Source organism: Heptranchias perlo, chromosome 5 (assembly GCF_035084215.1).
Source record: "Heptranchias perlo isolate sHepPer1 chromosome 5, sHepPer1.hap1, whole genome shotgun sequence".
Taxonomy (NCBI): domain Eukaryota; kingdom Metazoa; phylum Chordata; class Chondrichthyes; order Hexanchiformes; family Hexanchidae; genus Heptranchias; species Heptranchias perlo.
The window spans coordinates 94403970-94419301 of NC_090329.1; the positions used below are offsets into that span (position 1 = coordinate 94403970).

The following is a 15332-nucleotide window of genomic DNA, read 5'->3' on the forward strand; positions in this document are numbered from 1 at the left end:
AAGATGAGGATGATAGTTGAGTGGATGTGAGGAGTGATGCGAGAGCATTGTGGTGGCAGTGCAGGAGGGGTTGCGTGGTGGTGGAGGTGATGTGGAAGACGGAGTGTGGGAGAATGCGTAAGTCTACTCACTTTGCCTAACCTGGTTAGGTCATTAAATCTCTTCCTGCACTGGACCCAGGTTCGTGGCACATTGGCGCAGCTGGTGACCTCCTCGGCCACCTCCAACCAGGCCTCCTTCGTGGTGGAGGGAGGGCACTTCCTCCCATCAGACGAGAACAATATTTCCCTCCTCCTCCTCACCCCATCCAGCAGCAGCTGGAGTGAGGAGTCTGAAAATCTTGGGGCAGCCTTCCCTCTGGCGTGCTCCATGGTTTAGCATTGGTTGTTTGCTGCAGGAAGAGCGTTGGTGGACTGCCCCTTTAAATAGGGCTCCTCCAGCTGACAGACCTTACTGCGCTTGTGCAGTCCGCCCGCTGCGCAGCTTACCAGCGGGAAACCCGGAAGCAAAGGTGAGTGGCTCCAATTAGCCTGTAATTGCGAGCGGAGCACACTGATTTCACCAAGCATGTTACCCATGTGCCCAGTCGACCCCTCGCTGAGAACCCGCCGCCCTGCTAATATCGAGCCCTATATGTCAATGAGTCAGGCATTGAAGATATTTTGCACAATGACTGGAGACAGTGGGTAATTTGTTATCTCTCCAGGCTTCCTACAAATATCCACACCTATTAATGTTGGGTTGAATTCTTCTATTTGCGCATAGAATTTACAGTCGGGGGCGGGTAGCTGGTTTTATTGACAAGCATATCAGCAAATCATTAAACAGGGGAAGTTGGAGGGACCCCTGCCTTCCTGTAGTCAGAAGTAACAAAAAAATAGAAATGTTTTCAAGTTCAGTTGGTGAGATCTGCTGAGAGGGAAGGCAGTGAGGTCCAGGCAGACAGATCGCCTTCAGGGACCTGGTCAGGCCCTTTGTATGCTAAAGCAGATTAAAAGCACTTTTATTTAGCCCACCAATCAGGGCAGAGCCGGTTGACTTTTCTTGCATATAAGAATGGAACGGAAATTAGTTGGAGTAAGTGAGATTTTGTTATAACTGCTACTCTGTACGTTCTCTTGCTGTCTGTGAAATAAAGCAACTTAACTATTCATATTAGGCCTCGTCTCACTAAAGTGTTACCTGGCTGTTTACTGAAAGATTGGAAGAGGGCACAGGAAAAGACACCATACCCAGTTCAGATCACAAGGGGGTACTATTGTTATGTGCCGACTTATACTATCATATGATTAGATATTGGGCAGTAAAGGTGTGCTGTTGAACGTGAGATGTTTGAGAGCCATGATAAGGTGCTGATCATTATTTTCCGCTTATATATAACTCTCAACCTTGGCATTAATTATTAGACTTTTTAAATTGAGAAATCTAGGCCCATGGGGAAGACACTGCCAAATTCCTATAGAATAAAAGAACAAATGAAGTTAATTGGGAAGTAGGGATTAGGTGATGCCTTACGTGGGTTTTGAAAGCCTGAAGTAGGAGAAAGGAAAGGCTGAAGGAGTTCTGGTATTCTGAGTTCCGGAGAGAGAATGAGGTGGCACGTAATGAATCTTGATTTCAACGTAGAGAGGAAGAGGTGTGCGGAGTGATATATTTGCAGCTTATAAAGAACAAACAAGAAAATTTAGAGGAGTACTAGGCCAGCAGCATTGATGAGAATAGTATAAAGCTAGAAAGGTTTGGGCAGAGAGAAATTTTGAACCAAGAGGTGAGAGTGATCAGACAATAAGACTACACAGTTATTGACCACAAACTTTGTAAAAACTAGCAGCTAATTTTTCCTTTTTTTTTTAAACATATAGGTGATTAGAAAACACAGACTGTTCTAATGTTAAAAAGGTGAATATGACACCTTTTCAATGTCCAGTTTGTCTTTGCTACCCAAAACATAGTGTTGTGAAGTATTTTGATATTTTGTCCTGTGGCTGGAAAAAATTACTTGGATGACTTATGTGACAAATAAATATGTTTGTAAGGTTGATTTATTCATCTGTATGGAGATTGGCATCTTCTTTGCTTATGGATACTGATCTTGGCACAACAGAACTGTTGAAAAGCTCTGAAAAATATAGGCTTCCTGCATTAGTCTCATTGTCCCTGGGCTACAGAGGGGAAAAATTGCCAGAGTTTCTTTGATACTGGGTGAGGACAGGGATTGGTTCAGCAGCGAATAAACCCTGTGGTAAAATGGGCCTCTGATGCACAGTATTTAGGGTCACGTGAAGAATGGCCACAAAGTGAGTTACAAGAATGTAAGTGCCGCTCCAGCAACATTTGTCCAGGGCCTCAACGTTCTTTCCATGTGAGACACCAATTTTGTATGTACTTCAAATCTAATTATACTGCATTAGTTGCTTACAGTGTACTCTCTTTACCAGGGAGACTAAAAACACATCTTCATTCTGTTCCCAAGTATGATACTAACTGTCCTTTGGGTCGCTACTTCAACTCCCTGTCTAATTCCCACTTTGGCTTTTTTCCATCTTTGTCGTACCCAGTTCCAACTAAGGACTAGAATCACATCTTTATTCTTGGTGCTCTGCAATCCTTTGATCTGACTTAAACAAAGCCAGCCCTTAGCTGTCTTTCCTATTTGCTTGCCTGTTTATACCATCCTCCGTTCACTTAATTTCCCTCCATTTAGCATTTTCTTTTTACTTGTAGTTTGCAAACTCTTAAACCCATTAATTGCTTTCTTGTGACAGGAACCAGCATACCTGACTGTTGTCTTTTTACCTCTTCTTCCCCCTGCCCCTCCCCCTTTATTTTGTTCTGGCATATAAAGGGGTGTTCTTATCATCCAGTTTCTGGTTCTGATGGAGGCTGCATATCTGAAACATTAACCTGACAGACTTCCTGTGTATTTCCTGCTAATGCTGACTTCCAGAATTTACCATTTCCTTTAAAAAGCAGGTGGGACAGATGTAGGTCCAACTGACTTCAAGCCTGGTGGGGGAAAAAGGTGTCTTTAACTGTAGCATATATGTACCCAAGACAAGATCCTTAATTAGTCTCAATTAACAATAATGTACTAAATTAGGCCAGCACACTTGGCTAAGAACCAAAGACAGTGAAGGAGTTACTTAGCTGGCAGAGCACTGAATGTTCCACAGCAACATGTTTTCAATGCACTTACTTCCCCCGCGCAAGAAACTTATTAATGCAAATTTTTCGCAAAAATCCTCCTTTTGTATGAAAGTGGATTTAAAAAAATTAGTTTCTGTCAATGTAGTGGGCCTGGGATGTTTGTCAGCAATTATCCCTGCTGCTAAATGATTCTGCAACCATAATAATAAGCCTGCTATTAAAAACTCATTTTGTCTCTGACTTGTTGCTTTGCAATTATCTAATTTTGCAAGAGGATATAAATTGATTGCCGTACGGGCTATCTTAAGCTTATTAGCAATCTGATATAGGATTACTCCAATCCTTCTCCATGCTGCCACATTTCTTCTAAAACATTTCATATATAAGGTATTCTTAGATCAATGCAACTAATTTTGTAAGAAAGATTACTGCTTTTCAACATGAATGGGCTATGTCTGAAATCTATTTGGAGATTGAAATTTAAGGAGCCAGAATGTGACATATTTTTCTTTGCCATCTCTCTCATTTTTTGAGTCATTACTCTCCTTTATTGCTTTTAAATTAGTGAGCACATTTGTATTGCTGTTGCAAGGCAGCAATATGTCTTTGGTGTGTATATTTTGGAAACAATGATGCCCAATTGAAATACTGGTTTTAAAAAAAACATTTTAAATCCCAACCCGGGCTGTGGATAAAATCTTAAAATGTTAACAGCATAGAAATTGCCCATTTGTCCTATGAAATATGTGTTGGTGTTTTTTCCGGATAAGCCACCTAGTTATGATAGGAATGATACAAAAGGAAAAGGGCCAGCGTAGATTCACTAGAATGTTGCCAGTGATGAGAGGTGATAGTAAACTCTTTTATCTGGGAGGAATTTTAACTGCCTTTGGGAAACCGCTTAGTATTCTTAATGAATACTTTGCGTCTGTCTGCACAAGAGAGGGATGATGCAGACATTGCAGTTAAGGAGGAGGAGGAGGAGGAGGAGGAGGAGTGTGAAATATCGGATGGGATAAACCTAGTGAGAGGGGAAGTATTAAGGGGATTAGCATTTTTTTGAAAGTAGATAAATCACCAGGGCTGGATGAAATGTATCCCAGGCTGTTAAAAGAAGCAAAGGAGAAAATAGAGGCTCTGACCATCATTTTCCAATCCTCACTGGATACAGACATGGTGCCGGAGGATTGGAGGACTGCTAGCATTGTAACATTGTACTGTTGTTTAAAAGAAGAGCGCGGGATAGACCGAGTAATTACAGCCCAGTCAGTTTAAACTCGGTGGTGGGCAAATTACTAGAATAATTCTTAGGGACAGGATAAACCGTCACTTAGAAAGGCACTGAGTAATCAAGGACATTCAGCGTGGATTTGTTAAGGGAAGGTCGTGTCTGACTAACTTGATTGAATTTTTTGAGGAGGTAACAAGGAGGGTCAATGAGGGTAGTGCATTTGATCGAGCGTTGGATTTTAGCAACGCTTTTGACAAGGTCCCACATGGCAGACTGGTCAAAAAAGTACAAGCCCATGGGATCCAAGGGAGAGTGGCAAGTTGGATTCAAAATTGGCTCAGTGGCAGGAAGCAAAGGGTAATGGTCGACGGGTGTTTTTGGGTCTGGAAGGTTATTTCCAGTGGGGTTCCGCAGGGCTCAGTACTAGGTCCCTTGCTTTTTGAGATATATATTAATAATTTGGACTTGAATGTAGGGGGCATGATTAAAAAGTTTGCAGATGATAGAAAAATTGGCCGATTTTTCTATCATGGATGATAGTGAGGAGGAAAGCTGTAGACTGCAGGAAGATATCAATGGACTGGTCAGGTGGGCAGAAAAGTGGCAAATGGAATTCAATCTGGAGAAGTGTGAGGTAATGCATTTGGGGAGGGCAAACACGGCAAGGGAATACACAATAAATGGGAGGGTACTGAGAGGTGTAGAGGAAGAGAGGGACCTTGGAGTGCATGTTCACAGATCCCTGAAGGTAGATAAGGTGGTTAAGAAGGCATATGGAAAACTTTCCTTGATTAGCTGAGGCATAGAATATAAGAGCAGGGAGGTTATGCTGGAACTGTATAAAACACTGGTTAGGCTACAGCTTGAGTACTGTGTACAGTTCTGGTCACAACATTACAGGAAGGGTGTAATTGCACTTAGAGGAGATTTATGAGGATGTTGCCAGGACTGGAGAATTTTTGCTATGAGAAAAGGTTGGATAGGCTGGGGTTCTCTTTGGAACAGAGGAGGCTGAGGGGTGATTTAATTGAGGTGTACAAAATTGAGGGGCCTAGATAGAGTGGATATTTGAAGGACCTATTTCCCTTAACTGAGAGGTCAATAACCAGGGGGCATAGATTTAAAGTGATTGGTAGAAGGATTAGAGGGGAGCTGAGGAAATTTTTTTTCACCCTGATAGGGTGGTAGAGGCAAACACCCTCAACTCATTTTAAAACTTACCTGGATATCCACCTGAAGTGCCGTGACCTATAGGGTTACGGACCAGGTGCTGGAAAGTGGGATTAGGCTGGGTGGCTCATTTTCGGCTGGTGCGGACACGATGGGCCAAATGGCCTCCTTCTGTGCCGTAATTTTTCTATGATTCTAGTTTCCCGCACAGCGATTTTAACCACAAGGTCTCATTAACATGCTGCTGATCTACCCAACTGGAATGGGTGGGGAAATGGGCAAGAAGCCGCTGTCGGCCTCTTCATAGGAGTCATAATAGGTAGTGGTCTCATGGGGTTTGGATGACTTTTTATCATTCTTGTATACCTATTCTTTAATGTTTGGATGGTGAGAATAAATGATCTTATATTTCCCTTCCTTAATGGAAATTACTCTCCTGCTGAGAGGGTAAGTAGATGAACTACAGCAAGTTGTCATTGTTTCTCTAACTGTCTGCGAACTGATTCACTTCACGTAGGTGAAATTACTCTAAATTTAGCAAAAAAGTTAGTGTAGGTTTATAAAATGGAAATTCCTGTTTTCTACTTGCACTAGAATTATTGCTGGGGAATTTTAACCCTCCTTTCAAATTCCCCTCCCTCCTCCTCCCCGGTGGGGTTATGTTGTCTCGACTTGGTGCATCCCACAGTGCCTTGGCAGAGATTGGGAACCCATTGAATGAGAAATTAGCTTTCTTGAAGACGTGAAAAAATGATTAACAATAAAAAAAAGTTTGTAAGTATTGGATTTATTTATAAAGTGTGCTTGTGACATCTGTTGGTACAGTTTTTTGCTGCTTGAGTTGGTACATTTTGGTAAAACTTTTACTTTGTGGATTTTTAAGAGATGTTTTTGCATCATTACTTGCATACGAACATGACCTCCAGCCAAGCTGTTCCAGTACAGCTACAACACTGGCATCTACCCGACAATGTGGAAAATTGCCCAGGTATGTCCTGTCCACAAAAAGCAGGACAAATCCAATCCGGCCAATTACCGCCCCATCAGTCTACTCTCAATCATCAGCAAAGTGATGTAAGGTGTCGTCGACAGTGCTATCAAGCGGCACTTACTCACCAATAACCTGCTCACCGATGCTCAGTTTGGGTTCCGCCAGGACCACTCGGCTCCAGACCTCATTATAGCCTTGGTCCAAACATGGACAAAAGAGCTGAATTCCAGAGGTGAGGTGAGAGTGACTGCCCTTGACATCAAGGCAGCATTTGACTGAGTGTGGCACCAAGGAGCCCTAGTAAAATTGAAGTCAATGGGAATCAGGGGGAAAACTCTCCAGTGGTTGGAGTCATACCTAGCACAAAGGAAGATGGCAGTGGTTGTTGGAGGCCAATCATCTAAGCCCCAGGGCATTGCTGCAGGAGTTCCTCAAGGCAGTGTCCTTGGCCCAACCATCTTCAGCTGCTTCATCAATGACCTTCCCTCCATCATAAGGTCAGAAATGGGGATGTTTGCTGATGATTGCACAGTGTTCAGTTCCATTCGCAACCCCTCAAATAATGAGGCAGTCCGAGCTCGCATGCAGCAAGACCTGGACAACATCCAGGCTTGGGCTCATAAATGGCAAATAACATTCGTGCCAGGCAATGACCATCTCCAACAAGAGAGGGTCTAACCACCTCCCCTTGACATTCAACGGCATTACCATCGCTGAATCCCCCACCATCAACATCCTGGGGGTCACCATTGACCGGAAACTTAACTGGACCAGCCATATAAATACTGTGGCTACGAGAGCAGGTCAGAGGCTGGGTATTCTGTGGCGAGTGACTCACCTCCTGACTTCCCAAAGCCTTTCCACCATCTACAAAGCACAAGTCAGGAGTGTGATGGAATACTCTCCACTTGCCTGGATGAGTGCAGCTCCAACAACACTCAAGAAGCTCGATACCATCCAAGATAAAGCAGCCCGCTTGATTGGCACCCCATCCACCACCCAAAACATTCACTCCCTTCACCAGCGGCGCACTGTGGCTGCAGTGTGTACCATCCACAGGATGCACTGCAGCAACTCGCCAAGGCTTCTTCGACAGCATCTCCCAAACCAGCGACCTCTACCACCTAGAAGGACAAGAGCAGCAGGCACATGGGAACAACACCACCTGCACGTTCCCCTCCAAGTCACACACCATCCCGACTTGGAAATATATCGCCGTTCCTTCATCGTCGCTGGGTCAAAATCCTGGAACTCCCTTCCTAACAGCGCTGTGGGAGAACTGTCACCACACGGACTGCAGCGGTTCAAGAAGGCTGCTCACCACCACCTTCTCAAGTGCAATTAGGGATGGGCAATAAATGCCGGCCTCGCCAGCGACGCCCACATCCCATGAACAAATTAAAAAAAAGGGCAGGAAAAGACAAACTGGTACATCGAGCCTATCTTGTCTCGGCAAGGTGTAAATTCCACACACCATCACCCCTTCCTCCTTCCCCCTCCCCATATAGCCACACAATTTCCCTGGAGAGCCAAAAAACAGGCAGTTGTATGACTGCATGAGGGGATGGAGGAATGTGGGTGATGGTATTTGGAAGTTACACCATGCCAGGACAGGACAGGTTTCATGGACCAGCTGGTCTTTTCCTATCCTTTTTCATATACACATGTAGATGCAAAAATTTGAAAGTACCTGTTTTACCAAAAATGTACATCCAACACAAGAGGCAAAAACTCTTTATCAATGAGTCACAGCACACATTGCAAATAAGTCCTAATATTTACATGCAGGCACAGCATGTAAATGCATACTACTGTCTAATCTTATGGGATCTTGTACAGCAACTCACTCTGCTCTAAGTGCAAGAATGAAAGATCTTTGGGTATATTTTGTGTGGTTGTTAACATGGCTGCCAACAAAATCCGCACAAATATTAAACAAGGAAATCTGTTTCTCGTACTGACTTTTTCAACGAAAACTATACCCACTTGAAAGCATGTGATAGCATGACTAGAAGTACCAGAAAATGTCACCGTTTGTTCGAAAAATTAATTGTGACACTATGGTATAAATGCTTTTACCAAAAAGCCTTTAAAATGCAAAATATGTATATTCATCTAATTGCAAATTACAGATGATTTATCAGAATCTCTGAATTCTTTAGATGGGTTTGGGGGGGGGTGTGGGGGGGTTGTGGTTGTTTAGACATGGATGTGTCACAGGAACTGTTTGAGTTGTCCATGTGAAATGTTTACTCACTGCATACTGTTGGTAGATTCCTTCTCCATCTTTCCTTCCCCCCCCCCCCCCCATTCATTTTGGTGCCTTACATTACATTACTGCTTTATTTTACTTATTTTAGGTTGGCTGATAACTAAAGATATTAAATGAGGATGTAGTGAATAAAGAAGATCTCTATGTACAATCCTGGGAAAGATGCCAGCAGGTATAGTACAGACAAAATTTTCTTGGTTTTGATAAGAGACTGCTGGAAATCTGAAATAAAAACATAATATTCTGGAAGTACATACTGGGTCAGTCAGTACCTGAGGGGGGGGGGGGGGGAGGAGAAAAACAGACAATGCTGGAAACACTCCACAGGTCAGTCAGCATCTGTGGAGATAATGGATTTGTTACAGATTCCCAGCATCTGCAGTTTTTTGCTTTTTTAACCTGAAAAAGAAACAGGCTAATATTTAAGTGGGATCCTTCATCGAAAATCAGTTTCTTTTGAGTGTTGCTGAAGGATATTAGTGCTGGGGAATGGCTTCCAATTCACATGTAGCGTGGTTGAATGCAGAGTAAAGCTCCCTGTGCTTTGCCCTAACAATGTTCTTTGGCCCCAACCTCAAGAGCACTTGTGACTTTTTTTTATTTTACACATCAACCATTCTGTGGCCTCTTCGTGCTGATTTAGGTGAATTTTGTGCTTTGAGTCAAACTGGCTTGATAATGCCCAAACTCATTTTTAGTAGGGCCCTGCCAGCCAGAAATTAGAGAATTTTATTCCCTAGGTCTAGGTTGGTTTCAAAAGATGAAAGGCTAGTGATTAACATACTACATAATGCAATATCCACATTCCTTCCCCTCCTCCTTCCAATCTTACCACTTGTTCACACATTCACTTTCAGTAAAACTACTAAAACATTAAGACTGGTTTCTGCAAATGGATATGACTAGTTTTTCCAGAATTATTTGTTTTTTTGTGAACGGAGGTGGGGCTACACACAATTGAGATCAGTGGAAGTTAGACAGAAATGAAGGTAAGAGAATCAGACCAAAGTGAAGCTGATGCAAAAGACTGTAAGAAACATTGTGCAAAAAGAAATAATTGCTAAACAAAACTAAACCAAGGAGGAGCGAAGACATATTAAAAATACTGTCCAGTCAAACCATCACAACTTGCAGATATTCAGAGAATTATGAATTTTTAAGGACTGTAAATTTTATTTTTATTTAACCATATTCAATGAATCATCTTTAATTTGATTAATTATGCTATTGATTCTTCTAATATACCTAAATGACTCTTTAAACATTATTTTTCACATTTCTGGGTGAACAATGTGATTTTATTAATTGGCTGAGATCGAAGCATGTGTATTCAGAGCATAATGGTCTTTTTTTTTCATTTCTTGTTGTATGTTAAATATTCACTTAAATGATTTCAGAATTGTTTTTGCTTGCCTCCTGATTGTTTTGTTTTCAATGTTTAACAAAAAAACCATTGGATTAATAGTCAAATGGACCACAGTGCATGTAAAACACCAATTTTTATGTCCTAAATTTGGTACTGGTTTGCTGCTTAATTTACAGTCAGTTTTGACCATTATAGCTTATGTTATAGGGGAAAGTGAAGCCAAGGCAAAGACCAAGGCTCAGTTTGAAGAAGTGTTCAAAAGCTATTCTGGTTTAGCTGTTCAGAAAAAGAAATCAAAAAGGAAAAGTACACCTGCCCAAGACAGTATTGTGGTGAGTATAGATTGAGCTACAGTAGGTTATTCTTTAACTCTGTTTGACCTTATCCTCAGGTATTCATCCAAAAGATATTTAAAGTTAATTGTAAGTTGCAACAAGTTTTAAAACCTTTACTATTCCAAGTGGAGCTGCTGTATTTTGTCATATTTCTGATGTTTGCTAAAGTGTAAAGTTTGAGTTTACTTTTGTCCTCTCAGTAGCCTCTGCAGATCAATAAAAGAAATAGAATGTTGGTGCTTCTATTAGAATAGTAGAGGTTGCTGGGAGGCTGAGGCTGAATATTGAATCGAATTGGAAATGGTGTAAAGTGATAGCAGTAATTGGGAGCTCAGTGTTATGAGGTAAAAGATTAAAATCTTAGCTTTTTTTGTTGTATATTATGAAATTATTACTGCACGATAAGGCCATTGTTGGTCTTATCCTGACATTCGTTCAGTTGCGGTTGAAGCGACTAACATTGTATCAGAATTGCTGAACTATGAATAATTTCGGACATTGACATTTTAAATACTTTTTGAGTTGCTCCAAATCCTTTAATTTATGGGGCTCGATGTTACCAGGCCTGCGGGTTTCCGGCGGGTTGGGTTTCGGGAGCGTGGTCAACACGCTCGGTGAAATTAGTGGGTTGCCCGCGCGATCGTAGCAGGCAACACACTAATAGGAATCAATTACCTGCTCCTCCGGGGTCCACGCTGCTGGTCTGCGCGTCGGGCGGGCTGCGCATGCGCAGTACGATCTGTCAGCTGGAGGCTCTCTAGTTAAAGGGGCAGTCCTCCACTGACAGATGCTGCAACCAATGGAACAAATTTCAGCATGGAGCAGTCCAGGGGGAAGGCTGCTCCCAGTTTAATGATGCCTCACCCCAGGTATCATCAGATGGGGTGAGGAGGAGGGCGAAGACAGAGATCTTCCACCCGGCGGGTGGGAGGAAGCGGCCAGCCTCTGCCACCAAGAAGGCCTGGCTCGAGGTGGCAGAGGGGGTCACCTGTGCAACCAACATATCGCCCACCTGCATACAGTGCAGGAGGCGCTGCAATGACCTCAGTAGGTCAGCCAAAGTGAGAACACTAAGTCTTTCCCCTACACTCCATCTGCCACAACACTGCCCCAACCCCACATCTCCTTCGGCACCGCCAACACTACTCTGTCACATCACCCCTCATACCCACTCAAACCCCATCCTCATCTTACCTCCACCTACTCACCTCGCCAGTACTCATCCTGTCACTAACACGCGACCCAATCCTCGTACAATCTCATGGCTCTATCCCATACTCACCCTCTCGTGCATCTCCCTCACGGCCAGCCTCACTCAACCAGCCACCACCTGTGCTGCAGCCACAGGGCATGCATCACATATGTGCAGTAGACAGCGTAAGGCAAATGTTTCGTGAGCATGAAGGGGGTGCACAAGGGTGTCGGAGGGTTTGCCATGGGTGTTACCTATATTGAATTTCAGAGCAACAAACAGCACACATTATATTGGCACCACCACTGCCATGTCTCCGTGAATCCTGTCTGTTGTGTCCAATAATGCCCACTCCTGGGTATCACTATGAGGACCCACCACTGATGCCACCCATCGTGTTACTGCAGAGTAGGTGCAGGTGTATTTGCAGGGCTCTTCCGCGCAGACCACTGAGAGACATCGGCGGTGTAGCCGGCTGCACCCTGGAAGGATGCGGAGGAGAAGTTGTGGAGGGCAGTGGTGACTTTGGCAGCGACAGGTAAGCACTTGGTGCTGGGGCCAGCCAGGAGCAGCTCGGCATGAAAGAGCCTGCAGATCTCCACGACTACATGTCGAGCGAATCTGCGCCTCCATGTGCACTGCTGCTCGGAGAGGTCCGGGGAGCTTCGCCTCGGTCTGTGGACCATGTGGCGAGGGTAGTGCCCTCTGCGATGCGTGTCTCTCTGCGGTAGCCCTCCCTCCTGCTGTGCAGGTGGGCGTGCAACAACACCGTGTTGGGGGGGCTCCACATCTCTGTGGCGGACCGCGTGGACTGCGAGGCTGCTGGGGCTGGTCATGCTGTTCGTCCTCCGAGGGTGTCCACGCACCACCCATCTGGCAGGTGTTGGTCTGAGGGGTTGTGCAGGGTAGGTGGGTGGTTCCTCGGACTGGGGCTGCGGTTTCGTGTCGGTCTGTCCTCTGGCTTGGCGGGGGGTGGTGGGGGGCAGGGGTTGCCCTATGTGACGCGGTGGCCTCCTGCGTGGGTGAGGGCTCTCCCCCGTGGAGTGCACCTTGGCAGCTGCCACAGGCTGCTGGCTGCAACACGCCTGGTTGGAGAGAGACTGTTTCCCCCAGTGTGTGAAACAGTCTGCGATGCAGGTAAAATCCCACACTTCCTCTTTTGACAGCTGATTCAGCTCATTAACTGACCTCAACAAGCAAGATAAGTACTCTCAAGTGGAACCCCGCTGGCTGTAATTGCCTGCGGGATTCCCACCAGCGGGGGCCATGCACGCAGCCCCGCACGTCATCGGGGAACCCGGAAGTGGTCGGGATCGTGGCGCGATCCGGTCACGTGACCTCATATCGGGATTTTCGGGGCCCCCCCCGCAGGAAACCCGACCCTAAAATCGAGCCCATGGTGTTTGTAAACAAACCATTTTCAACCAATCTTCTGCAAAATAAATCATTGAATTTTCAGAAAGAAAAGTATACGTGGAATGAGAAATTGCAAAGCTGATGATAAGGGGGTAATAGGAATAGAATTTTTTCAAAATTTAACCAGGCACTTCATTTCTGAACATAGATGTATATTGCTATTACAGTGTTCACTTCTGAAAATCCACTTGTTACTTTTTAAAATTTATCTGAAAGGCATGGGCTTTTTTTTACTTGAAAACTTTCAGTGCAAATTATTAGGTGTGTGTTCAAACTGTAGTTTGTAGTTAAATTTTGCGTATTAAGAATAATGGGGCAGAATTCGCTAGAGCGGGGCATCTCGCGGCGTGCTCCTTGAGTTGGATTTTTTTTTAAACTCACTCTAGAGTACAAAAGCAAGGAAGTGATGGGTAAACCTTTAGAAATCACTGGTTAGGCCTCAACTAGAGTATTGTGTGCAATTCCGGTCACCACACTTTAGAAAGAACGTAAAGACCTTGAAGTGGGTACAGAGGAGATTTACTAGACTGGTACCAGGGACGAGGAGTTTCAGTTATCTGGAGAGACTAGAGAAGTTGGGATTGTTCTCATTAGAGCAGAGAAAGTTAATAGAGGTGTTCAAAATAATGAGGGGTTTTGATAAAGTAGATAGGAAGAAACTGTTTCCACTGGCAGGAGGGTCGGTAACCAGAGGACACGGATTTAAAATAATTGGCGAAAAAGCCAGGGGATGATGAGAATTTTTTTTACTCGGTGAGCTGGAATGCATTGCCTGAAAGGGTGATGGAAGCAGATTCAATCGTAACTTTCAAAAGGGAATTGGATCTCTATTTAAAAAGGAAAAAATTGAAGGGCTGTGGGCTAAGAGCAGGGGAGTGCGGCTAATTGGTAGCTCTTTCAGAGAGCCAGCACAGGCACAATGGGCGGAATGGCCTCCTGTGCTGTATGATTCCATGAATCAGCTCAAAAAAATTACTGAAACTGTGAGGTCATTGGGGCATCCAAGACCTTGGTGAACAATGGGACCAACAGTTTATCTCCTCAGCCAATGAAATTTAAGGATAGAGAAAGAAACAGGAAAAGCAGAGAAGGAGATAGGGTGAATTATAGTCAAATTCTATTTAATTGCCACGCTGGATTCTAATTTCCCATTGCAAATCCAAGTCATATCTTGGATCGTCATTCAAATACAGCAAATGCTATGAGCCCTGACAACATCCCGCCTGTAATGCTGAAGACTTGTGCTCCAGAACTAGCTGCGCTTCTAGACGAGATGTTCCAGTACAGCTACAACACTAGCATCTACCCGACAATGTGGAAAATTGCCCAGGTATGTCCTGTCCACAAAAAGCAGAACAAATCCAATCCGGCCAATTACCGCCCCATCAGTCTACTCTCAATCATCAGCAAAGTGATGGAAGGTGTCGTCGACAGTGCTATCAAGCGGCACTTACTCACCAATAACCTGCTCGCCGATGCTCAGTTTGTTTTCCGCCAGGACCACTCGGCTCCAGACCTTATTACAGCCTTGGTCCGAACATGGACAAAAGAGCTGAATTCCAGAGGTGAGGTGAGAGTGACTGCCCTTGACATCAAGGCAGCATTTGACCGGGTGTGGCACCAAGGAGCCCTAGTAAAATTGAAGTCAATGGGAATCAGGGGGAAAACTCTCCGGTGGCTGGAGTCATACCTAGCATAAAGGAAGATGGTAGTGGTTGTTGAAGGCCAATCATCTCAGCCCCAGGACATTGCTGCAGGAGTTCCTCAGGGTAGTGTCCTAGGCCCAACCATCTTCAGCTGCTTCATCAATGACCTTCCCTCCATCATAATGATTGCACAGTGTTCAGTTCCATTCGCAACCTCTCAAATAATGAAGCAGTCTGATCCTCATGCAGCAAGACCTGGACAACATCCAGGCTTGGGCTCATAAGTGGCATGTAACATTCGTGCCAGGCAATGACCATCTCCAACAAGAGAGGGTCTAACCACCTCCCCTTGACATTCAACGGCATTACCATCACTGAATTCCCCCACCATCAACATCCTGGGGGTCACCATTGACCAGAAACTTAACTGGACCAGCCATATAAATATTGTGGCTACAAGAGCAGGTCAGAGGCTGGGTATTCTGCGGCGAGTGACTCACCTCCTGACTCCCCAAAGCCTTTTCACCATCTACAAGGCACAAGGCAGGAGTGTGATGGAATACTCT

At 44.5% G+C, this 15332-nt stretch overlaps 1 protein-coding gene across 7 annotated transcripts in view; it reads left to right on the forward strand.

The window, feature by feature from the left end:
* The window catches only part of ahi1 (Abelson helper integration site 1), a 344784-nt gene that overhangs the window by 80891 nt on the left and 248561 nt on the right, over positions 1 to 15332 (forward strand). For all 7 annotated transcript variants that reach the window (XM_067984827.1, XM_067984826.1, XM_067984829.1 and 4 more), the window contains exons 2-3: positions 8900 to 8983; positions 10385 to 10509. In XM_067984827.1, coding sequence (XP_067840928.1) covers positions 8974 to 8983; positions 10385 to 10509 — 135 coding nt within the window. In that variant the 5' untranslated portion in view covers positions 8900 to 8973. The remainder of the gene's footprint in view (positions 1 to 8899; positions 8984 to 10384; positions 10510 to 15332) is intronic.